A 26,105-nucleotide genomic window follows, 5' to 3' on the forward strand; every position below is an offset into this window, starting at 1 on the left:
ACCACCACACGTTCTGCAAATTTCATGACCAGCAAAGGTCATGGGTGAAATCAACCTAGAGGCCGGAAATCAATGGGGTCACGGGTCAACAGGAAATGACAAGACTCTAGACCAGAGGTCACTAATACGTCAAAGGTGGATTGAAGGGGCGTTACTAAAGATAGTTTCACTCAGCCTTTATAATCGCAACTCAGTTGGTGAGACCATAAAGTGACCAGAACATCTGAAAAACAAAACAAAACAAAACAAAACAAAACAAAAAAAAAGGAAAATGCATACGACTCAGCGAACCCTCCCCGGGGTGGCCATGATGTCAGAGAGCAGTGGCGCATGCGCGACATCCGGGTTCCTGAATGCGTGCCTTGTGCAGACGTGGCAGAAGTAGTGGCCCGGCCCTAGAGCGTGGGGGAGGAACTTCCGGGGGTGACGCAACGGCTCCCTCGGAACCGGAAGTGGAGCCTGGGAGCCTTGACGTTAGGAACGAAGTCGAACCTGGATCTGGAGCCGGGTGAGGAGTGGCATTGGGACGTTGGTGGGTAGGAAATCAGAGGCCAGGGTATTACTGGCCAGATCGGGGTACGGTTTCAGAAGGAAGGGAGGAGCCTGGGGGCGGGGCCCAGAAAGAGACCCTCACCTCACGCATCCACGATCCTGGATCTGTCCTAGACCCTCCCTTCGCCTCCCGGCCCAGATTCCGGCTCCGGCTTCCTGCCCCGAGCCCGTTGAAGGGCGCAAGACGCTTAGTCTCTATGTTTCTTAACAGACCAGCCCTCTCTCTTATCGTGGCCCTAGAAGTTGGCTTCCCGGCTTCCTGATCTTGATCCTCGGCGCTCCCAGCCTCCACTGCTTGACTACTTTCAGAGTTCTAGGAAGCTTGCCCCGCCCCCTTGGGTTGTCACCCTTAACTGCCCACCCGGAATAGAGTCGAGACTTGAGCCTGACTCCAGGCTCTTGAGTGTGTTTGAGGAGATTATTTCCTGGAGAAGATCCTTTCCTTCCCCCCACCCCACCCTCACTTTAGAAAGATAAAGGAAGGGGGACATCTGTCAAGCTTAATGTCAGTGACCTGTGTAATGTTTAGGATTTGGAAGAACAGCTACTGAGATGGCTTTGAGTTTAAAAAGTTCTAATCCAGAATCAGCTCAGCTTTTCTTAATGAAGATGGCCCTTCCTAGCAAAGGGGTGAGGCCTGTTGTTCCACTGCAGCAATTGTGAGCGCTCCTGCTCCCTGGGCCACTTCTGTCTATAGGAAGTCTTTTGGAATGATAAGCCTGATTAGATGTGGTCAGATAGTTTTCTTCTTGGAAAGACCCGACCTAGGAAGGCACCCTCATTCATCCCTCTGTTGCTGAGCAAGATTGTAATAATTTTGATGGTGGCCTAGATTTATAACAACCATATGAGGGGAGCAGAAACAGGAGATTTGGAGAAGTGCATTGGGATTCAGAATACTTACAGTCTCCTGCTTGAGGGAAAAGATAAGTGATCTTTTCCATGAAATCTAACTTTGCCACTGATTCTGTTTCCCTCAATTATGTGAAGAAGTTTTTGCGCCTGGCCTGCACTCAATTCTCATCTGTTGCCTTGCCAGAGTTTTCAGGTGTCCTTTGCATTTCGTGATTTTAATGCTTCAATTTTAAGATCCATCTACTCTTTTGGTGGAAAGACTGCGGTTGGAGTAGCATTTGGATTATGGCAGTTTATTTATTTTTTTATTATTATTTTTTTTTTGTTGTTAGTTCAAGTCCACTGCCTTGGCAGCAAGGATTATGGGAGGTTAGCCAAAGAATGTCATTACTCTAAATCAGTTACTCTAAATTTTGTCATTGAAGGGGGAAAATGTTAGCTGATCTGTGGTAGACATTTAGCCTGAGTGATTTAAAATCACTAGCACACTAGAGGGTACTCAGTGTTTGTTGAATGAATGGATGAATGGATGCTAGAATGAATGAGTGGAAAGTGGGAACATTGTTTCACTTGCCTGTAGCATGGTAATTTGTCAGCCACAGGACTCTTTGTGTGACTAGACACTAGAAATCATACCGCTGGGGAATGGAGACTGCTGCTCCATTCCAGTGGGCCTATCTGAAGTTGAAATTTATACCTTTCTGGCAGTGACAAAATATGACATTCAGAGCAACAAAATCCTTGCTTTTAGGAGGTAAATTGGGTACTGGCTGAGGCAGAAAATTACTAAGATCCTGTGATAGTGTGGGAATGATTAATTTGACCACTGCCTGATATGATCAATTTCTTTTTATCACTTCTTCCAGCCCTGATTAGTTGCTCTCTTTAGAAAGTTCCTTTTGACTAATTTCTCTTTTCTCTCTCATCTAATAGGTGAGACCAAATCGGGGATGCTTTCATAATGAACGTCAACCAGTCAGCTCCACCTGTGCCACCATTTGGGCAGCCCCAGCCCATCTACCCAGGGTATCATCAGTCCAGCTATGGTGGGCAACCAGGGTCCACAGCACCCCCCATTCCCTATGGAGCCTACAATGGCCCAGTACCAGGCTATCAGCAGACACCTCCCCAAGGTATGTTTGTAAGTTTCCTTTGAGCTAGGAAAAGAAGTCTTCAGGTTGGGTTGTTTGCTCTAGCTAAGCTGCCTTAGCTGGAGAGTTTAGGTGACTGGAATTGAGGAACATGAGTCTAGGTCTCTGTAATGGAGATCCCTGTGGGCAGTTTGCCCTTCCCTGCTTTTAGGTAGGGTGACTGTATTTCTGCCTTAAGACATCTAGTGGGGGCACATCTTCCAGGTTCAATGGCAGATCACTTCCTGTGGATGTTACCTGGTGCAGCCTCACCTTGCTGCATTGTTCAGAGCTGAACGGAAGGGTTGTGGTCACAGGTCCTCCAGACTCTATGGCCAGGATTGAATATTTCCTGTTGACCTAAAGTCTCCTTGAAATCAGTTGTTGCTCATATATATTGAGATTGCTTCTCACTGGACTGCTGGTTCTATCTATAAATGACTCTGGGGCAAGGGGAGATAGTTCATGGATGAAAAGTGTGGTATTTGTGTGCCTGACTTTTGGTACCTCTCATATCTTTTTCTGAGATCATTTGTTTTTCTTGGTGTGAGTTTCTGCTGCTTCTTGGATGCTCTGTAATATCACGGCAATAAGAGAAGACTAATCTGGTGCTGCTTAAGGTTTAGTGTTTGGCATTTACATTACTTTTTCAAGAAGAGCAGCCGGTACTCTACAGATTATCCAGAGGGGCTTCTTGGAAAGTAGTTAACAGCAGATCTCTGGTTAGGCTAGCTGGGACTTAGGGTATGCCCAACTCTTTATCTTTTTAAGACAGTGAATTCCATAAAGGGATATGGGAAAAAGAAGGCACCAAGGAGGCATAGGTAAGATTTGGGAAATGAATAGATTATTACCATTTTAATTAAAACTGTGAAAAAAATTTTTGAAGTGGTGAAATTAGGTCTCAGATCTTTAGAAGAGCTGTACTCTGGGCTAGGACTTTGGCTGGACAGAGTCCATCTCTGCTTTGTCACGTCCTAACTTATCAAGATGGAGCTTGAAGGCCGGGCTCGGTGGCTCACGCCTGTAATCCTAGCACTCTGGAAGGCCGAAGAGGGTGGATCGCTCAAGGTCAGGAATGCGAGACCCCGTCTTTACTAAAAATTAGAAGGAAATTATCTGGACAACTAAAAATATATAGAAAAAATTAGCCGGGCATGGTGGCACATGCCTGTAGTCCCAGCTACTCGAGAGGCTGAGGCAGGAGGATTGCTTGAGCCCAGGAGTTTGAGGTTGCTGTGAGCTAGGCTGACACCATGGCACTCTAGCCCAGGCAACAGAGCAAGACTCTGTCTCAAAAAAAAAAAAAAAAAGATGGAGTTTGAGGCCCAATGCAGTGGCTCACTCCTGTAATCTCAGCACTTTGGGAGGTTGAGTTGGGAGGATTGCTCGAGGTCAGGAGTTCTAGACTAGCCTGGGTAAAATAGCAAGACCCCCGTCTCTATTTAAAAAAAAAAAAAGATGGAGTTTGGCATTCTCTGAAGAGAAAGCTTTGTTATGGAGAGGAAAACATACCTGGTTCTGTCATGGTTAGTGAAAAAGTTTAGAAATCATGGTCTTGTAGGCAGGTTCTATAATGTTTAATCCTTACTGAGGGCAGAGCAAATGAAAAGCAATTCTTTGAACAGGGGTCATCAACATTTCAAAAGTGATGTGCCAAGTAACTAATCACTTCCTGCATTTTATAAGGGAAGGATGAAGTAGCTTTGATGGCAGCTCTGATGACTGGAAAGGATGGAATACAGCTTTTGCGAGCACATAGGTGACAGCACTAGGAGGACAGGCCAACTGTCCTGATTGAACTGTTTGGGGAGAAACAAGGTCTGCAGCCTATGGGAACACTTTCCTCAGTCATGTGCTATTGGAAGCTTCCATACTTTGAAGTGGTTGAAATGGATATGGTTAGTATAAGTAGAATGAATGGAGAAGAGGGTGGCAGAATAGTCTCCCCAAGAGCTGCCTTTCTTTTTCCTTTTTCTTTCTTTTTTTAAGAGATGGAGTCTCACTCTGTCACCCAGGCTGGAGTGCAGTGGTGAGATCATTGCTCATTGCGACCCCAAATTCCTGGTCTCAAGGGATCCTCCCACCTTGGACTCCCAAAGTGCTGGGATTACAGGTGTGAGCCACCGCGCTTGGCAAGAGCTGCCTTTCTTTAAAACCTAGTTCAGTATATCACTTGGTGATCTTCTGTGGCACCTTTCTCATATGTGCTCCAAGTTTCTGAGTTCTAGAGTTAGATCTTTTCCTTAAAAGTGTTGACTTTTTGTCTAGCATAAAAACGTTAGACTGTCCTGGATTAAGTGAGAGAGTATGGTGATAACAGGAAGGCCCTACATTTTTGTGGCTCTGGTTAGTGCTTCACTTCTAGGATGCCTGTCTAGGAGAGTGTAGGCCCTCTGTTAGACATCTGTGTTCCGAATCTGCCGTAGCTAGAGTTGCATGTTAATAGTGTCCTTTTTGCTTTGAAGCTGTGGTATTGGGTCAGTGAAGGTCTGAGTTTATTGATCCTTGCTTTGCATTCCTGGCTCAGGGTAGAGGAGAAAGTTATTTCCCAATAATTTAGTTTCTGTCCTTTACCCTCAGGTATGTCAAGAGCCCCACCTTCCTCAGGGGCACCTCCAGCCTCAACAGCACAGGCCCCTTGTGGCCAGGCTACATATGGCCAATTTGGCCAAGGAGATGTACAGAATGGGCCAAGCTCCACTGTTCAGATGCAAAGGTATGTATTTGGGTCAACCTAAAGTTGATCTGATGGAAAATAGAAAGGTTAGGAATGTGTGGGGGTCTATTTCCTTTTTTTCCCCTTCATCTTTCTTAGAAATCCTTTTTTATCTTTTCTTTACCCTTTTGTATTTTTTGTTCTTTTTTCCAAGTTACAGGTGCTGCTGATGTCCAGGCCTGTGGATTATTGACCCATCTTAGTACCTGTGTTCTTTTGCATGTTCTTCATTTTCTGTAAACTTGAGGTTTTCTTAGTTAGCAGACATACATCTTTAATAATAGTTGGAGTCCTACTGAACCCACTCTAAGGGAGAAACAGGAAGAGGGAACCTCAGGATTATTTATGTCTCCTCTGGCTTCCCCTTTCTTCTAGACTAGCTACTTAGTAGGACTGACCGGTTAAGTTTGGGGATGACCAGTTATGAACCAAAAGATACTCAAAGGAAAACCCAAATAAATCATAAAGACACCAGTGGTGCGTGACCCAATAAACCCATCTTAGCATGGAAATTCTTTAAAGGAGGCAGTCATCTCTGTTGGAGTATAATTTGTTTTCAGTAAATAAAGAATAAGGTAGGGCCAGGCACGGTGGCTCATGCCTGTAATCCTAGCACTCTGGGAGGCTGCCTGAGGTGGGAGGATCGCTTAAGGTCAGGAGTTTGAGAGCAGCCTGAGTAAGAGCAACACCCTGTCTCTACTAAAAATCAAAAAAATTAGCCAGGCAACTAAAAAACAGAAACAAAAAATTAGCCAGGCTCTGTGTCAAGCACCTGTAGTCCCAGCTACTCAGGAGGCTGAGGCAGGAGGATCGCTTGAGCCCAGGAGTCTGAGGTTGCTGTGAGCTAGGCTGATGCCATGGCACTCTAGCCCAGGCAAGAGAGTGAGACTCTGTCTCAAAAAAAAAAAAAAAAAAAAAAAGAATGAGGTATAAGTGGGTAGGGGATGTGGCAATGGAAGAGTCACTTTCTGACACTTTCACTGGGTCCCGAATATGTATTTTTAGCATTGAATGTAAGCCTGGGTAAGGCAAATGAGTGGAGTATATACAAGATAACAAGTAGACAAGTATACACGAAGTTATAAAACATGGCGAGGATATACAGACTGATTGGTGAGGAGGTAGGGAGCTGTTTTAAATAATCTGATCAAGGAAAGCCTCTCAGAAGTGATGTTTGAGACCTCAGTGAAGTGAGGCATGAGACATACAAAAATCTGGGGGAAGAGTATCTTTTTTTTTTTTTTGAGACAGAGTCTTGCTCTGTTGCCCGGGCTAGAGTGCCTTGGGGTCAGCGTAACTCACAGGAACCTCAAACCCCTGGGCTCAAGCGATCCTCCTGCCTCAGCCTCCTGAGGAGCTGGGACTACAGGCACTTGACACAGTGCCTGGCTAATTTTTTGTTTCTATTTTTTAGTTGCCTGGCTAATTTTTTCAATTTTTATAGAGACAGGGGTCTCGCTCTTGCTCAGGCTGGTCTCGAACTCCTGACCTTGAGCAATCCTCCCGCCTTGGCTTCCCAGAGTGCTAGGATTAAAGGTGTGAGCCACGGCGCCCGGCCTACAAATGTATGTCTTAGTAAATTATGAGAAAGGTAACTTCTTTGTAGCTACAACTTAGGTCAAGAAATGGAACTCTGCCCCCCTGCCAAGGAATCCTTTCCATGTGCCTCAATTCAACCATTGCTCTCTCCCTCCCCTAGTACTAGTAACTACTTTCTTGTGATTTTTAAAATAGTTTACACTCAAATGTATATCCCTAGATAACATGATTTAGTTTTGCCCACATGAAAAAAACTTGATGTGTCTTAAGTTTATAGGTTCTGCCTCTCCCTTACTTTTTTTCTTACTATTTGTTGAAGAAAACAAGGCAATTTTTCTGAAGACTTTCCCACAGTCTGGATTCTTCTAGTTGCATGTTCATGTTATAGTTCAGTGTGTTTCTCTTTCCTCTGTATTTTCTGCAAATTGGCATTTAGATCCAGAGACTGTATCAGACTTAGGTTTGATCCCTTTTGGCAGTATGGGACAAGACTGTAGGAGGTGCATAATGTCTTGCTTTCTATCTTTTTGTGATGTTAGCAGTTGTTGATGCTTAATGCCTATGTATGTTTATTCATGGAGTTTACAAAATGGTGATAACCAAGTTCTTTTTTCTTTTTTGTTTGTTTGAATACCATTATAGTCATTTCTCATTATCTGTTATTGGGTTACCAGTTGTGCATTTCATGTAGGATAAATACTTAATTCTTTACCTTTCTTTACTGGTTTACAAGGGAAGAGATTGGTTCCCTGTCATCTACTGTACATGACCAATCTTGTCTTTTTTTTGAGACAGGGTCTTGCTCTCTCACTTAGGCTAGAGTGCAATAGCACGATCATAACTCACTGTAGCCATGAGCTCCTGGGCTCAAGCAATATTTCTGCCTCACCTTCCAAGTAGCTGGGACTACAGGCATGCACCACCATGCCCTGCTAGGTATTTTTTTTTTTTCCTTAATTTTCTTTTTGTAGAGACAGGGTCTTGCTATATTACCCAGGCTAGTCTCAAACTCCTAACCTCAAGTGATCCTCTACGTCAACTTCCCAAAGTGCTGGGATTATAGACTTGAGCCACTACTCCCTGCCTTTCTTCTTTTCTTAAATGTCATTAAGAATATGTAAGTTTAAATATATTTGATGCGTTTTAGTATACTGCAGTTATCATCATTGAAGTTCAGGTTGGCTCCTGAGTCCTTTTTTTTTTGTTTGTTTGAGACAGAGTCTCACTCTGTTGTCCGGACTAGAGTGCCATGGCGTCAGCCTAGCTCACAGTCACAGCAACCTCAAATTCCTGAGCTCAGGCAATCCTTCTGCCTCAGCCTCCCGAGTAGCTGGTACTACAGGCATGTGCCACCATGCCCGGCTAATTTTTTCTATATTTTTAGTTGTCCAGCTAATTTCTTTGTATTTTTAGGAGAGATGGGATCTCGCTCTTGCTCAGGGTGGTTTCGAACTCCTGATCTCAAATGATCCTCCTGAGTCTCCCAGAGAGCCTCCCTAGCCTCCCAGAGTGCTAGGATTACAGGCGTGAGCCCCCACGCCTGGCCTCCTGAGTCCTTTTGACATGACCCTAGTAGTTCCAGGCTAGAAATTAGCCATTTTTCCAAGAATCCTTTATTTTTTAGTGAGAAATGATATTTCAAGGCTATAATCTGGTTACAAGGAATGCTCATTGTTACTGAACTGGTTATATTCTAGGCCTTTTAGGTAACCAGAGCTAAGAAACATGTATCTATGTATATTAAAGATAAAATACCTCATTTGCTTATATTTGTACTTCAAATTCAAGACTACAGAGCCTTTACTTAACCTTTTCTCTATTACATCTGTGTCTCTTTTCTTTCATACCAGGAATGTTGGTTCTTAAGGACATGGGGATTACAGAATATTGGAATATGCCACAATTTCTCATTTATTCTATCCCTTATTACATGCAACAGTAATCAATATAACAGTAATAACATGATCATCAATGTGATTGCTAAAAACATTAAAACGTTTATTTTGCATATGCTCTCCCCATTCTCTCATAATTTTTAAAAAAATGTTTGTTTGCCGGGCACAGTGGCTCATGCCTGTAATCCTAGCATACTGGGAGGCAGAGGTGGGTGGATCATTTGAGCTCAGGAGTTTGAGACCAGCCTGAGCAAGAGCGAGACCCCATCTCTACTAAAAAAATAGAAAGAAATTATCTGGACAGCTAAAAATATATAGAAAAAATTAGCCAGGCATGGTGGTGCATGCCTGTAGTCCCAGCTACTCAGGAGGCTGAGGCAGAAGGATCGCTTGAGCCCAGGAGTTTGAGGTTGCTGTGAGCTAGTCTGACACCATGGCACTCTAGCCTAGGCAACAGAGTGAGACTCTGTTTCAAAAAAAAAAAAAAAATTTTAAAATAACTAAAAGAGTGGAATTGGAATTTTCCTAACACAAAAAAATTATAAGGTGATAGATACCCCAATTACCCTGATTTGATTAATTCCCATTGTATGCCTGTATCAAAACATCACATGTACCCTATAAATACATACAACTATTATGTACCCATAATAATTAAAAACAAAAGAGATCATTTTGCTGGATTCAGGAGTAAAAATAGGTAGTTCTCCATGGGATTTGTTTGTTTGTTTGTTTGTTTAAAGGAAAAGTAGGGAATCCTATTGGAAGGCTATTGCAGTAGTTCAGGTAAGAGATAATCTTGATTTGGTAGTAATAGAGGTATTGGAAAATACAGTCAGCCCTTTGTATTCATGGGTTTCTCATCTGTGGATTCAATCAACTGTGGATGGAAAATATTGAGAAAAAACCCCAGTAAGCCAGGTTTGGTGGTTTGCACCTATAGTTCCAGCTACTGGAGGCTGAGGTGGGAACATTGCTTGAGCCCAGGAGTTTGAGTCCAGCCTGGGCAGTATAGCAAAACCCCATCTCTTAAACAAAACAAAACAAAACAATAAAATATAACAATTTTTAAAAATATGGTTTTATAACTATTTCCATAACACTTACATTGTATTAGGTATTATAAGTAATCTAGAGATGATTTAAAGTATATGGGAGGATGCGTGTAGATTATATGAAATATACCCTTTTATATAAGGGACTTAAGCATCTGCAGATTTTGTTATCTGCGGAGGATCCTGGAACTATACCAAGGGATGACTATAGTGAGATTTGGGATACATTTTGAAGGTGGAGTCAATAGGATTGGATGTGGGTTAAGAAAGAAAGAGGAATTCTGGAAGTCTCTTAGCTTGTTGGCTTAAGCATCTGGGTATATAGTGCTATTTACTGAGATGAGGAATATTTGAGAAAGAATAGATTTTGGGAGTGAAATGAAGGGTTTTATTTTGGACATTATAGATTTAGAAAGCTATGACTATTATGTAAGTAGAGATTTTGAATAGGCAAGTGTATATATAAATCTGTGTTCAGAACAAATGTCAGGACAGAAGATAAAAATTTGGGAGTCCTCAGTCTAGAGATATTATTTAAAGCCATGGGACTTGGTGAAATCACTTAGAAAGTGAGCATTGAGAATTGAGGACTACTACTGGGAGCTTACCAACATTTAAAAGGAAAGAAGAGGAGCCATCAAAAGACAATGATAAAACCTGTGCAGTGGCTCACACCTATAATTTCAGCGCCTTCGGCGGCTGAGGCAGGATAATTGTTTGAGGCCAGGAGTTTGAGACCAGCCTGGACAACATAGCAAGACCCTGTCTCTTAAAAAAAAAAAAAAGACAATGAGAAAGAGCAGTAATGAGATAGGAGATAAGCCAGGAGAGTGTGGTATTCTGAAACCAGGTGAAGAAAATATTTCAGGAAGGCAAGAGTATAATCAGCTGTGTCAGTTGCTGAAAGGTAAGATGATGACTAAGAATTGACCATTGGATGTGGTAAGGCTGACAGCACTGATAAATGCAGTTTCAGTGGAAAGATGAAGAAAACTGCCTAGTTGGAGTAAGTCAAAGAATTTCAACTACTAGTAGATTAATCTGTCCTGAAAACCTTTCTGCAACAAACATCTAGAAAGGAGAGATGGAATAGAAACAAAACATTTTTTCAAGTGCATAGTTAAGCTTAAAAGAAAGAAAGTGAGATCGTCAAGTTCCAGAGACCAAGTGAGGACTGAAAATCAGAGTAGTAAATTGATACTGTGGTTGCCTGTAGATGGGTGGAATTAAATCATATTGAGAACCCAGGGCCATATGTTAAGCAGGTATGAGGGATGGGAGATGAGTCCTTGGGCTTTCCTGAGAGGAGATTTGGAATTGAGACCTTCTTTATGAAGTCTGGACCTGGGCTGCACCTTCAATGAATAAGTAGACTATGAAAAAAATCTGCACACTGGCAGAGTGAGATAAGGCGTTCTGTTTCTCTGAGGCTGACTGTGAGTGAGTGAACAAAAAAGGTCTTGCGACTGCAACTAGACATGAGGACTCTTTTTGGGGTGATGAAAATGTTCTAAAATTGGATTCTGGAGTTGATTGCATAACTCTATAAATTTACAAAAAAACCACTGAATTGTATACTTAAAAGGAGTGAATTTAATGGTATGGAAATTATGTCTCAATAAGTTTTTTTAAAAAAGGTTGATCTTGGGTGACAGTATCGTTGGAGTACCTTCCAGAAGCAAATGTGAAACAACTGTACTCCCTCAACTCAGGCCATAAGGGATTCTCAGAGGAAAAAAAGTTGATTAGAGTCAATGGAGACTATTAGAGGATAGCAGAATAGTAGAAGAGTACTTTGAAAGCTTTAAGGGAAAATAGTTGTCAATCTAGAATGATGTACCTTATTCAGAGAGAGGGCAAATAAAGACATTTTCAGACTGAGCCCATGTATAGACCTGCTTGAAAAAACTACTAAGGGATAAACTTAGGAAAAAAAGGAAAATTAACCTACAAAAAAGGATCTTTTTGTTTTTTTGAGATAGTTTCACTCTATTGCCTGTGCTGGAGTACCATGGTGTCAGCCTAGCTCACAGCAACCTCAAATTCCTGGGCTCAAGAGATCCTCCTGCCTCAGCCTCCCAAGGAGCTGGGATTACAGTTATGCACCACGACACCAGCTAATTTTTTTTTCCTATTTTTAGTAGAAATGGGTCTCACTCTTCCTCAGGCTGGTCCTGAACTTCTGACCTCATGCTGTCCTCCCGCTTCAGCCTCCCAGAGTGCTAGGATTACAGGAATGAGCCACTGTGCCTGGCCTGTTGGATTTTTTAAAAACAGTTTTTTTGAGATATAATTCATATACCATGCAATTCACCTATTTAGGGTGTTTTAGTATATTCAGTAGTTTTTAGTATATTCACAGATATGTGCAACTATCACCACAGTTTTAGAACATTTTCATCATCTCAAGAAGAAATACCATATCCTGTAGCTAAATAGCTATCCCTATTTAGCTATTCCTCCATTCCCCTGCACCTCCAACCCTAAGCAACTACTGATCTACTTTTTGTCTCTATAAATTTCCCTATTTTGGGCTGGGCATGGTGGCTCATGCCTGTAATCCTAGCACTTCGGAGGCTGAGGCAGGAGGATCACTTGAGGCCAAGAAGTTCAAGACCAGCCTGGGCAACATAATGGGATCCTATCTCTACAAAAAACCAGAAAAATTAGCTAGGTGTGGTGGCATGTGCCTATAGTCCCAGCTCTCAGGAGGCTGAGGCAGGCCCAGGAGTTTGAGGTTGCAGTGAGCTAAGCTGATGCCACTGCATTACAGCCTGGGTAACAGAGCAAGACCATGTCTCAAAAACAACAACAACAACAAAAACCCTATTTTGGACTTTTGTTAGAATGGAATCATATACTGACAGATGTGGTGGCTCATGCCTATAATCCCAGCTACTTGGGAGGCTGAGGCGGGAGGATCACTTGAGGCCAGAAGTTTGAGACCAGCCTGGGCAACATAGTGAGAGCCTGTCTCTAAGGAATAAAAAAAGAAGAATGGAATCATATACTATGTGATATTTTGTAACTGACTTCTTTCACTTAGCATAATGTTTTCAAGGCTCATCTGTGTAGTGTAGCATATATTAGAACCTCATTCCTTTGGGTGACCAAGTGATATTTCATTGTGTGGCTATATATCACTTTTGTTTATCCATTCATCTGTTGACAGACATTTGGGTTGTCTCCACTGTAGTTGGTTATTTTTTTGAGATGTTTGTATGCTTTTGTGCTGATAGGAATAATCAGAGAGGAAGACAGTGAGCGGAAACTATATTGGAAAGACAAGTTGTGGAATGGAAAAAGATATTTACACATAAAATAGACATAAACAGATGAAACCATATTCACAATATATAAAGAACTCCTGCTAACCAATAAGAAAAAGACAATTCAACTGAAAAAATAATGGGAAAAACTAGAATAGTACTTTATAAGAGACATAATTGGCCAAAGAACACATTAAAAAGCTGTTCAAGCCAAGCGTGGTGGCTCATGTAATCCCAGCACCTTTGGAGGCTGAGGTGGGAGGATTGCTTGAGCTCAGGAATTCAAGACCAGCCTGGGCAACATAGCAAGACCTTGTCTCTACCAAAAAAAAAAAAAAAATTAGCCAGGCATGGTGGTGCACACCTGTAGTCCTAGCTACTCAAGAAGCTGAGGCAGAAAGATCTCTTGAGTCCAGGAGTTCAAGGCTACAGTGAGCTATGATGATGCCACTGTATTCTAGCCTGGGTAACAGAGCAAGTCTCTGTCTCAAAAAAACAGAAAAAAAAAAACATCCTATGTTATAGACATCTGCAGTAATATCTCCATAAAATAACAGTGCAGTTGCTTATAGTTAGTATGTGATTATATTGGAATGGTTTTTGTATTTATATTTAAATGTGCTGTCTGATACCATGCAGGTTTCCGACATAGCTATCCAAGTAACAAGGTGTTGCTAAATAGACCCAGCTGGAAGGCTACCCAGTTTATGTCCTGTTTCTGTAGTCCATTTCTGGTACAGTTAACATCATCATTCTGATTAATATTGAATGCCAAACTTAGCTGGGCTGCTTCTCTGATCTTACAGATTTTTCTAACACCTTTCCCAGGATAAATGAATAAATACTTTGGTTTAAAAGTTGAATAATCAAACTGCGTTTGTTTGTTCCCACATTTATAAAGTGCCTGTGGGGGCATGCTTATGTGTGCCTTCTCTTTCAGTACCTTCAGGTTTCAGATCACAAAACTGAGGAGGTTTGTCAACAAAGACTTGAGGCAGAGGCAGCGATAATTTAACTAGCAGAGAAAATGATATCTGATCTGAAGGTGCTTAGCATATGTTTGTGGAGTGAAGCTAGTGGAAAACAAGATTTTCCATGAATAATCACCATGTAGATAATCAGGAATGTAATTTACCTGCAAATATACAAAAATATAAAGCCATATAAGAGCTCAGGATGAGAGTAAGATGCCGCAAAACAAAGTAGCTTCCTGTATGAGGTAGAGCTCCTGCCAACTTCAGAGGGTGTCTCAGTCCTGCTAGTCACTTCTTTCCTTCGTTTCATCTTCACAGGCTACCTGGGTCTCAGCCATTTGGGTCCTCACTGGCCCCTGTGGTCAGCCAGCCAGCTGTGCTTCAGCCCTATGGCCCTCCCCCGACAAGTGCACAGGTGACCACACAGCTGGCTGGAATGCAGATCAGTGGTGCTGTGGCCCCAGCTCCTCCCACTTCAGGGCTGGGCTATGGTAAGTAGCTGTGACCACAGAATGATACTGTTCCCTTCTTTTCAGAGGCATTAGGCTCTGGGGTTATACTTGAATCTCTTTTATTTCCTGTGTCTCTGAGCCCCAGAAGACGAGATGGTCATACCTGTCCCTCTTGTGTGGAGAGGGAAGTGATTTACTGAACAAGGAGGCAGAATGACTGGGCTTCTGACTCTACCTCTTCTACTTCTTAGGCCCACCAACATCGCTGGCCTCAGCCTCAGGAAGTTTCCCTAACTCTGGTCTGTATGGCTCCTATCCTCAGGGCCAGGCTCCTCCCATTGGCCAGGCCCAAGGTTATCTTGGGGTCCAGACTCCCCAGCGATCTGCCCCATCACAGGCCTCCAGCTTCACACCCCCAGCTTCAGGGGGTCCTCGGATGCCTTCAGTGACTGGTCCACTCCTGCCTGGACAGGGTTTTGGAGGGCCCCCAGTGAGCCAGCCCAACCATGTGTCCTCACCCTCTCCTCAAGCTCTGTCCCCTGGCACCCAAATGACTGGGCCCCCGGGACCACCACCACCTATGCACTCCCCCCAGCAGCCAGGCTATCAGCTGCAACAAAATGGTGAGTCTTTGCTAAAGTCTGGCTAAAAGCCAAAGGCTTCAGCTATTCAGATGTTTTTGGTTTTTGTTTTTAGTATTGCTTGCTAAGTGGTAAACTAGATGGACAAATTCAGGGTATTATGACTAGGATGTGGGGTTTACAAGACAGTCTTTTTTCTCATAGTTCAAAGTGTGGTCTTTCTCTGAATGGCTTTGCCAGGCACTAGTGTCCTAATAATTCTATGTTTATAGGAATCTAGTCATTTTCCCAAGGCCTTAAGAAGAGATAGGGAGGGGATTTTGAGTTTATCAACCTTGTACCCTTGTCTCTAGGTTCCTTTGGACCAGCCCGGGGCCCTCAGCCTAATTATGGAAGCCCCTATCCTGGAGCACCCACCTTTGGCAGTCAGCCTGGGCCTCCTCAGCCTCTGCCTCCTAAGCGCCTGGACCCTGATGCCATCCCAAGCCCTGTGAGTAGATACTTACCTGGTCCTGGGGAAGGGGTTTGTGTTTGCCAGATAAGCAGGTCAACCTAGATGAGATGTTTACATAGCATTTTCTGATAATTTTCCCTTTTTGTTCATTATCTTATAGCCCTAGAATCTAGATGTGATTTTTGACTCTTTTAACTAGAGCTTAAAGTTCCAGGAGTCTTTTGGGGACAATTTTACTCCATAGCTGGGCAGGGAAGCCAAGAGTGATCAGTGTCAGTAGAGCTGTGGGTTGAGGGCTGCATTCTGTCACTATTGGACATAAATAGCATGGTAACCTTTGCCCTTCTGTGGAGTAGTGGCTGGGTCTTGTCCCCTTAGATCTAATAGGCTAGCATTCTTCCTAATAGGTAGAGCAAGTGGAAATTCTCTAATATTAGATGTTAAGAGAAGGAAAGCTTCAGTGCTTTTTCCCTGCACTTAGTTGGACAGTTTTAGGAGGAAGCCCCTGGTACTTTTGTTTGGTAGGCTCCTGCTGTGTGGATGAGGAGGCATCATCTACAGTTTACGAGGGCAATTTGTGTGTAAAGTCCCACTGGGGAAACTGCTTCTCTGAGGAAGAGGGTGACTCTCACCCTCTGAGCCATCAGAATCCTCAGGCCCTCCTCATCAGACTCAGAATAGAGACTGGGACTGTACTCCCAAGTAGAGGTCACTTTATAGTTCTGTCTGTAACATTTTCTACGTCGGTTACCTCACCATGCTTAGCCATTGTCATATTCCATTCTGTTCTCTTCCCTCTTCCTTTGGGGAACTACCAGGTGAGGGAGCCTGTTGGCTAAGGGGGACCCGAGAGGATTAAGCAGCCCCTCCTTCTTTTCCCCTCCTTCAGTGAGAAGGAGATTCTAGTTAAATGTGAGGGGAGGCTTCTTTCAGCATCCTTAGGTGGGAGGTTTGGCCTTTTGGAACATTCCTCTTCCTTAAGATTTCTTCCTTTCAGCCCCTCCCTGTATAACCCCTGCTTGCCTCCGTTTGCCCCCTTCCCTTAACTTTCTACATCGTAGTCTGAGCCATTAAAGCCTCTATGTTGGGCCAGAAAGACTTGGAATTTATCTAGAGGGGACTTGATTCAGCAGTATAAGCTAGGCTCCAGCTGTTCATGTCTAACTCATCAGGGTTGAGAGAAGTAACATCTGCCTCTTGTTCTTTTGTCTCCCTCCCTGTATTCCCCTGCTGCCTTTATTATTAAAACACTAAAAGCAACTTAATGAGCTGCCTCCTCAGCAGAAAACCAGGCACAGAATAGACCCTGATGCCATTCCTAGTCCAGTAAGTGCAGAGGGTGGGTGTGTGTGTGTCATTCCTTTGTTAGTGCCATCCATGCATGCCTGTAACCTCATCTTCACCTCATCCACCATGTCCATCCCTCTCTATTCTCTTCCCTTAGCCTTTCTAGATGCTCACTTTTACAAGCTAGAAGGATAGCCATGCCTCAAGTCACCATGTAATGAAGAGGTAGCAAGCTGTCAGCAGTGCCTTGAGTATGGGGTGGTAGAAGGTCAGGCTCTAAGGGTGGTCTAGGTGGCATGTTAAGTTTTGGTTTTAGCCTTGCTGCCTCCTCCAGGAGCTTGCATGTGATGTGTGATGGAACAGGACAAAGTTGAGTGGTAAATCCTTCCACTTTGGGTTTGATTTGTATACAGCCTGTTATGGAGAAGCAGTTGGGTAGATGGCTACTTATGTACAGGTTCATGGTATCCCAAACTGGCATTTCTTGCAGGAGAAGGAACTGCTGGTTTGAGAAAGCGTGGGCCACTTTCTCATCTGGAGAGTCTTTTTGACTCTGATACATTTCTAACTTCAACTTTTCTGGTATGAGATATATGAGATACAGAGTCTTATTTGCCCTTTACTTTTTCTGGTTTTACCAAACCCATCTTGAAGTAACTGACCAAAGGTCATCACCCTGTACAAGGGTCTTATAAGCATCGCAAATCCTTTTTTTCCCCTTCACTGAGTCTGTCACAATGTGGGGGACTGAGCTATAGGAATTGGGTACTTATTTTCTCCTCCCACATATCCACATTGATGCTTACCTGAAAGTAAGGCAGCATCTACTTCCTCACCGTACCTGATCATTTCTGGCTGTTTAATACTCTCCTCACCCTGTCCCTTGTAATTTCATTGAGTGTAGAGTCATTCCAGGTAGATTCATTTATACATGGTTACTGTTTGTCTGTTTTCCTGCTCTGACTCAGAATGTGTCTTGGGGAAAGGAGGGAGGAAGGCTTGATGGGGCAGGGGAGTGGAATACAATCATGTCTGAAGATTTGTGATCAAAGCTGGAGCTTTTCTGGAATGGAAGGAATAGGAGGGTGCTCACCATTGATTGGTGGTCAGGATAATTCATAAAGTAGCCCATTCTCAGTGTTGCCAGCCCATTATCTTGGTGCTGTAGAGTGGAAGGTTGGCGTTGTGGCATTTTATATGATTTCCCGAGGAGAGCAGGCCTGGTGCATGGGGTATTCTTTGTCAAATTTTTAGTTTCTGTGCTGCAGCTCTACCTTTTCTTTTTCTTGGCACTCTGGGACCTGACACTTCCTTTTCTTCTGTCACTACACTCATTTCACTTCTTCCCTGCAGATTCAGGTCATTGAAGATGACAGGAACAACCGGGGTACAGAGCCATTTGTTACTGGAGTACGGGGCCAGGTGCCACCCTTAGTCACCACCAACTTCCTGGTAAAAGACCAAGGTGAGAAGGGTATTAACTCCTTCCTACAGGAGCTTTTTTTTTTCAAGATTATTAGCTATGGATGGGGCTTTGTCAGTCTTGAACCAGAGACCATTTCCCCCTAGTTTATTTGGGGGGAAAATACCATCAGCTCTAGCATTTGCAGAGGTGATGGGGTAGACCCCAACCCCAATGGAGACCTGGTGTCTGGAGGGATTCTTTGATCTAACTCGTATCTTCTACCTCCTCCTTTAGGGAATGCAAGTCCCCGATACATCCGATGCACATCCTATAATATCCCTTGCACGTCTGACATGGCTAAGCAGGCTCAGGTGCCCCTGGCAGCTGTTATCAAGCCACTGGCAAGGCTGCCCCCAGAGGAGGTGAGTCAGGGAAGGGGCTAGGGTATAATGAAAGGAAGGGAAGGAGGGGGAATAAAGCTTCCTAGATGTGATTCTGGCTGTCACAATAGAAGACATCTTGGTTGGGCAAAGGGGAGAGTAGCTTTAGTAGCTTTCTATCCGAGGCCCCATGCCTGGAGGGTATGGTAAGGAAGAGAGCAAAGCCCAAGAAATTGCTAGGTGGGAACAGGGTCCATAGAGGAAATAAACAATATAAAAAGAGGCAGGGCCAGCTTAATAGGGGAGAAGACAGCTGAGTGTAGGAAAGACTCATATCATGGTCATCCCCAGATGATGAGAAGGACGTCATTCTACTTTTTCCTTACATGCTGACTTGTCATCCCAGGTAGGTTAGGGATATAAGAGAAAAGGTAGATTAGGATCCAGTAGTTCTTTCCTCACCTGGCTTGGGCTCTGATCTGTCACCCCAGTACCTGAAATCAGCATGAAAAGAGAGAGCTAGACAGCTGTTCTGCCAGGCCTTGGTAGGATACCCTCACGTTCAAGCTTCACTTATTTAAATAGAATTTTCTATAACTGGAAGCTCAAGGCTCAGTTTATTTTCTGCTCTCTCTGTGTGTTTTTCTGTTTCTTCCTGGGTCCCACTGGGAATGGTTGGACACTGGTCTCTTATCTGCAGGGTGACATCTGCCTGGGGCATCAGTAGGTGTCACAGAATCCCAGGGATAGGGGAGGAGAAGTGTCATAGATACTTGGTTAGAGAAGGAAGCAGAAGTCAAGATCCCTAGGGCAAGAGTGAAGAGGCTTGAATATGGGGTCAGAAACATGAATCTAGATAATCTCAGCTTTCTCCTCACATGCCCGTGGCAGCCTCTGGCTTGGTATGGCCAGTTTCACAGTCCCTCTTTTCTTTCAATGAGAAATGCAGTTCTGGGGCTGGGGAATACAAAGAGGAAACCATAGAATTTAGACTCTTGGGGACATTATCCTGTGATCTGTACCCTCATCATTTGTCCTCGTTCCCTTCCATTGTACTCCCTCCCCAGGCACAGTATCTAAGCCACTCCCCTTCTCCCTCCAGGCTGTTCCTCCTCATCTGCTGGCACGTGTCTGAACCTACTGTAGCTTCCCTCTATGTCTGAGCCCCCTCCCCTTTGCTCCATAGGCTTCACCCTATGTCGTGGACCATGGGGAATCTGGCCCTTTGCGCTGCAATCGCTGCAAAGCATACATGTGCCCCTTCATGCAGTTCATCGAGGGAGGGAGGCGCTTCCAGTGCTGCTTTTGCAGCTGTATCAATGATGGTATGTTCACGGAAGCTGTGATTTGGGGTGGGGGAAGTTCTTGAATGCATCTTCATTGTTCTTGTTCTAGTTAGATAGATGAGGGTCCATTTTTCAGGAGCTGGGGGAGTAGGGCACTCATGGGAATGTGGGGCAGTAGAGTGACTTCAGCCAGAGCCAGACATACTAAGATTGAGAGTGGATCTTTGAGTAACACACTGCCATACTCCCCACAGTTCCCCCCCAGTATTTTCAACATCTGGATCATACCGGCAAACGTGTGGATGCTTATGACCGTCCTGAGTTATCCCTGGGCTCTTATGAATTCTTGGCCACTGTAGATTACTGCAAGGTGAGGGAAGGTAGCATGGGAAGAGCAGTGGGTGGAGGATAATGAGACAGCTAAGAAATGCTGTTATCATTTCCCTCACCCGTTTGTTGTCCCCTTTGATGCTGACTTCTCTTTAGTCAACGGGCCTGCTTACCGATACCCCTCTCCCCCCAACATTTCCTTCCTCTGCAGAACAATAAGTTCCCCAGCCCTCCTGCCTTCATCTTCATGATTGACGTCTCCTACAATGCCATCAGGACTGGTCTTGTCAGGCTCCTCTGTGAGGAGCTCAAATCACTGTTAGACTTTCTGCCTAGGTGAGAGTTATGGAGCCAAGGTGCTTCCTTTGGTTGGTGATGGGGTGTCTGGGTTGACTGGACAGATAGAGCCTAATGTCATGAAGTTGTGGGTGGTGGACAGGTGGCAGATCTGGGTAACAATGTCACCTTCTACAGGGAGGGCGGGGCAGAAGAGTCAGCAATCCGCGTTGGCTTTGTCACCTACAATAAGGTGCTCCATTTCTACAATGTGAAGAGCTCATTGGCCCAGCCACAGATGATGGTTGTATCTGATGTGGCTGACATGTTTGTGCCACTGCTGGATGGCTTCCTGGTCAATGTCAATGAGTCTCGGGCAGTCATCACCAGGTAAGAGTCAGAATGTGGAGGTAAAGAGAAGGCCTGGGGGTGGCATGAGTACAATCATAGAAGGCCAGAGAGTTGAACAGAGAGAGGGGGTGGACAGTAGATGGATGAGGGAGTGTGGCTCAGGAGTTGTCAGCGTCTGGAGGCAAGGTGATGGAGGCAAGGTGACTCATTAGGGAATTGAGAACTGAGGCATCTGGAATCTATGTAGCAATTTTTGTTGTTCCCTGTCACTGTCTCTTCAGCTTATTGGATCAGATTCCAGACATGTTTGCAGACACAAGGGAAACAGAGACAGTATTTGCCCCAGTTATTCAGGCTGGAATGGAGGCCCTGAAGGTAAGGCTGAGTCCCTGGCAACCTCCTCTTCCTCACTTTCTTCTGACCATCTTACTCTCTGGAATACAACCTCTGCTGCTTCAATGATTGATGGCTGTCCAGTTGTTAACCTGTCTTGACATAGTTGGTGCTTAATAAATGGCAAGGGAAGGGATGAATGAACAAGTAATCCTCTCTTTTTTCCTAGGCTGCTGAGTGTGCAGGGAAGCTCTTTCTGTTCCACACATCCCTGCCCATGGCAGAGGCCCCAGGGAAACTGAAGAACAGAGATGATAGGAAGCTAATCAACACAGACAAGGAGAAGGTGTGGGACTGGAAGATGGGTTGGGGGAGGACTTTCCGTTATAGAGGAAGGTGGGGACTCTTCAAAATGCCATACTCTTAACTTTCTTGATAGGAACTAGGGCTAGACACTTTGCCCTTTCATATGTCACATCTGTGACTGCCAGCCTTTGCCACTGCTGCCACACCTCTCTACCCCGTCACCTATCTCACTTACTATCCATAGTGGTCTACCATTTTGGTAGACTTTTTTTTTTTTAAGAGAAATTTTTACTATAGCAAACTCCTAGGAAGTAGATTTGAAGTCTTACATGTGTTCAAATATCCCATATTACATACACGGTTCTCAAATAGGGAAGAGCTGAGATACTTGAGCATTTTCTTCTCCTTCTCCCCAGACTCTGTTCCAGCCTCAGACAGGTGCCTATCAGACCCTAGCCAAAGAGTGTGTGGCCCAAGGCTGCTGTGTAGATCTCTTCCTTTTCCCTAATCAGTATGTGGATGTAGCGACGCTCTCTGTTGTGCCCCAGCTCACTGGTGGCTCTGTCTACAAATATGCTTGCTTTCAGGTATGTTGTGGGATTCTGGGTGGCAGGTGCAGCAGGGGTGGAAATGTCTTCTTACATGTGGACTGGCTCTTCAGCCACTGGCTCATTAATAGGAATAGTGTTGGAAGAGAAGACCGTGTAGTGTAAAGAAGTGAGCCCCAAGTGTATAGCAGTTAGGAGCATGGGCTTTGGAATCAGTCCTGGGTTGATATTCTGGCCCCATCACTTAACTAGCTACATGACCTAGGATAAATTACTTAATTACTGCCTCCTTTGTTCCTTCTTCTGTAAAAATGGGGACTAATACTTATTAATTAGGATTTGTCTGTAGAATTAGATCATTATATGTAAAGCACTCAGTGTGGTGCCTGGCATGTAGTAAGTGCTTGAAAGCTATCACCATATATGCCAGGTGCAGTGGTTTGCACCTGTAGACCCAGCTGTTATAGGTTGAGGCTGAGGTGGGAGGACTGCTTGAGCCCAGGAGTTCAAGGCTGCAGTGAGCTCTGATTGTGCTACTGCACTCCACCCTGGGTGACAGAGCGACCCTGTCTCTTTAAAAAAAAAGTTATTGTCATCAACATTGTTATTATCATCTTCACTGTTATCCTTATGATTAAGCAGCCTTGTAGAGTAAAGGAAAGAGGTGCAGGGAGATTGTCTGCAGGATGAGCTACGTAGTCAGTGATGTGACTCTGGGCCTGGGTGGCTGCAGGTGGAGAATGACCAGGAACGGTTCCTGAGTGACCTGCGTCGTGATGTCCAGAAGGTTGTTGGCTTTGATGCTGTGATGCGGGTCCGGACGAGCACTGGTCAGTCCTGGTTGCAGAAGAGCAGGTGGGGGGCTAAGTCTAGGAGGGAGGCATATGGCACCTGTCATACCTTCAGTTCTGACCCTATTCATGTGGCCTCAGGTATCCGGGCTGTAGATTTCTTTGGAGCTTTCTACATGAGCAACACGACAGATGTGGAGCTGGCTGGGCTGGATGGGGACAAGACGGTGACTGTGGAGTTCAAGCATGATGATCGGCTCAATGAAGAGAGTGGAGCCCTCCTGCAGGTGGCAGGCGGGAGGCAGGGGCTAGGGAGGAAGTGTCAGGTGTCATTTGCAGGGAAAAGGGTGAGGAGTGGGTAAAGAGGACTAGAAGAAGAGACTAGGTGGGGGAGTGGCTCATTTCTCTCTTCTAGTTTGTAACATAGCAAAGGGGCAGTTTTTCAGAGGGCCTTTGTGAGGGAGGAGTGCGAGTTCCTCCTTTCTCCTTTCCCCTAGTGTGCCCTGCTTTACACCAGCTGTGCAGGGCAGCGTCGGCTCCGAATTCATAACCTGGCCCTGAACTGCTGCACCCAGCTGGCTGATCTGTATCGAAACTGTGAGACTGACACACTCATCAACTACATGGCCAAGTTGGGTGAGGATAGAGGCAGGGCAGGGTGGGACTGGGGCTGAGAGAAAAGTCTGGGATGGTCAGTGATTCAGCATGCCTGGGTAGGTGTGGCAGTGGGAAGGCATATGTGATGGGCAGCTGACCACTGACTGTGTATCTCCCTTTCCCGTCCAGCATACCGGGGAGTCCTAAATAGCCCTCTGAAGGCTGTTCGTGACACTCTTATCACCCAGTGTGCCCAGATCCTGGCCTGTTACAGAAAGAACTGTGCCAGCCCCTCCTCTGCAGGACAGGTGGGGCAAGCATATTAGTAGCGGGGGATGGGGGGACAAATGTTTGCATTTGGGAAAGATTTCTCATGATCGTCGACTTTATTTTGATAACCCCCTCAGTTGATCCTTCCTGAGTGCATGAAGCTACTCCCAGTTTACCTGAACTGTGTGTTGAAGAGTGATGTCCTGCAGCCTGGAGCCGAAGTCACTACTGATGATCGTGCCTATGTCCGACAGCTGGTTACCTCCATGGATGTGGCTGAGACCAATGTCTTCTTCTACCCTCGGCTCCTACCGTTGGTGCGATTGAGGGTTGGAGTATGAGACATTGCACTGAGAAAAGGGCCTTTTGGAAGGACAAAAGGAAGGGTTAATATTATCTGTGTCTGACACTAATGAATTTGTTTTTATATACATTATCTGATGTAATTCTCACACTGAGAGTTACTAAGAGCACAGAAGGGGTGGTGTCTGGGGACTTAGCTTTCTGAATTTTGTGTGTGGTTAGAGGCAAGCTTGTCTTATGGTCCTTGGTAACCTTTTGTCCCCTTCCTTTTGTCTAGACAAAGTCTCCCATTGAGAGTACTACTGAACCACCAGCAGTTCGAGCATCTGAAGAGCGTCTAAGCAACGGGGATGTGTATTTGCTGGAGAATGGGCTCAACCTCTTCCTCTGGGTGGGAGCAAGTGTCCAGCAGGGTGTTGTCCAGAGCCTTTTCAGCGTCTCCTCCTTCAGTCAGATCACCAGTGGCTTGGTGAGGGCAGGGAGTCAAGAAGAATATGGGTGTGAAGTATGCTTTGTGAAATGAGTGGGAGCCAATTAAGTTAGTGTGCTACTCTTAGATGTCAGGGAACACCTGGGGAGAAGGGAGGTGCTGCCATTCTTCTAGGCTTCCTAGTTTCAGATGATGCATAAATCTATGCTGCCCCATCTTGACTGAACTCAGAGCACCTTACCATAAGGATGAATGAATTTTGTGTTCTAGAGTGTTCTGCCAGTTCTGGATAATCCACTGTCCAAGAAGGTTCGAGACCTCATTGATAGCTTAAGGGCACAGAGATCACGGTACATGAAGGTAACACTGATCTGCACCCTGGATTTTGTACCTTGACAAGTCCTCACCTTGGAAGGAGGGGGGGGGATGAATAAGTGACTGGGTAATCTAGTAACATTTCTGGGCATTTTTAATTTCTTTTGGCCTTGCTTCATGACCCTGCATTCTGGCCATAGCTTATCGTGGTGAAACAGGAGGACAAGCTGGAGATGCTGTTCAAGAACTTCCTGGTGGAAGACAAGAGCCTGAGTGGGGGAGCATCCTATGTGGACTTTCTCTGTCATATGCATAAGGAGATTCGGCAGCTACTGAGCTAAAGCAAGTGGGTAAATGGCATAGGGTCCCAGGCCAGCTTCCTGAAAGTACCCCAGGACAACAGAGAAATTGGGACAGTTCCATATGTTATAAGTTATGTAAGCTGACCTCAGTCTCTTTGGGGGGAGGGGGAGATATAAGGAGACACCTTCTTTCTGGGCTCAATTATCTTACCACTCTGTCATGTCCTGCTGATGGAAGGTGCCCCTGTCCCCTCACTCCACCTCCTTTTCCTGCTAATCCTGTTGTAATGAATGTAGTTTCTCAATTCACTGTATATGATTCAGTGTTGGGGGTTTGGAGGCACCCAGACCCTGGCAATACTTTGTGTCCCTTTGGACCAGCCTCCAAGAGGAGAGGGGCAGGCAGGAAAGAGTGGGGATCCCAGGGTTACTACAGGGGATGGCTTATTCAGCTCAGTGTCATCAACAACTTCCTATATTAGGGATAAAACATACAGGTGCACAAGAGCTGGGGTGTAGACCATAGGTGGTGAAGAGAAAAGTGATTGGGCCTGGAAGTCAGCAGTCAAGTCAGAGTTAATGAGGGTGGTGGTTTCTCTCTCTGTTTCCACTGCGTTCACTCTCTCTTGCAATGATTGATCTCTCCATGGATAGAGGCACATTGTCAGAGATGAATGAGCCTGGGAACTGAGTTGCAAAGTATATTAAAACCTGGGAGAGATACCAGCCTCCTTTCCATCTGGAGAGGCCTCAACACCGGATGGTTCTGTAGGGAGCCTGGTAATCAACTTGCAATACCTCACAGAGCCAGCTCACATCCCACCCTGAGCTTCCACTGGAAACAAAGCCGGGGGTTGTTGGGGAGAGAGGCAGAAGCAGCTGGAGCTCTCGGTTCTCTCCCGCCAGGACACCACTTGGGCTTTGGTATTGACTTGAGCTGCTGGCAGTTATCTTCCAACCCCAACTGGCTGGGGCAGGACAAGGGCTAGGCTCGATGGTGGCCAGGCTTGCCTGCTCCCAGCCTGGGATGCCCCTGCTCTGGACCTCTCATTTCTCTTCATTGGTTTATTTTTCAATGCATCTTTAATTTGTAAAGAAATAAATTAAGATGTAACCAGTA

At 44.9% G+C, this 26,105-nt stretch overlaps 1 protein-coding gene across 4 annotated transcripts; it reads left to right on the forward strand.

The window, feature by feature from the left end:
* Positions 1–455: 455 nt before the first annotated feature.
* SEC24C (SEC24 homolog C, COPII coat complex component) lies at positions 456–26,099 on the forward strand. Of its 4 annotated transcripts, none has more exons than XM_069460918.1 (24): positions 456–508; positions 2,341–2,540; positions 5,121–5,256; positions 14,307–14,479; positions 14,692–15,063; positions 15,375–15,511; positions 16,733–16,801; positions 18,116–18,227; positions 18,462–18,589; positions 19,734–19,872; positions 20,088–20,203; positions 20,375–20,499; positions 20,638–20,829; positions 21,072–21,165; positions 21,353–21,469; positions 21,846–22,016; positions 22,711–22,807; positions 22,910–23,055; positions 23,266–23,404; positions 23,555–23,673; positions 23,773–23,952; positions 24,216–24,407; positions 24,639–24,728; positions 24,884–26,099. In XM_069460918.1, exons 2-24 carry the CDS (start codon positions 2,369–2,371, stop codon positions 25,022–25,024), a joined length of 3,357 nt encoding a protein of 1,118 aa, XP_069317019.1. In that variant the 5' UTR covers positions 456–508; positions 2,341–2,368; the 3' UTR covers positions 25,025–26,099. The 4 variants fall into 4 exon arrangements, with proteins under 4 accessions (XP_069317019.1, XP_069317021.1, XP_069317022.1 ...); XM_069460919.1 differs by lacking the exon at positions 456–508 and adding an exon at positions 539–576; XM_069460920.1 differs by lacking the exon at positions 16,733–16,801.
* The last annotated feature ends 6 nt before the right edge of the window (positions 26,100–26,105 follow it).

Source organism: Eulemur rufifrons, chromosome 28 (assembly GCF_041146395.1).
Source record: "Eulemur rufifrons isolate Redbay chromosome 28, OSU_ERuf_1, whole genome shotgun sequence".
In the NCBI taxonomy this organism is placed as follows: domain Eukaryota; kingdom Metazoa; phylum Chordata; class Mammalia; order Primates; family Lemuridae; genus Eulemur; species Eulemur rufifrons.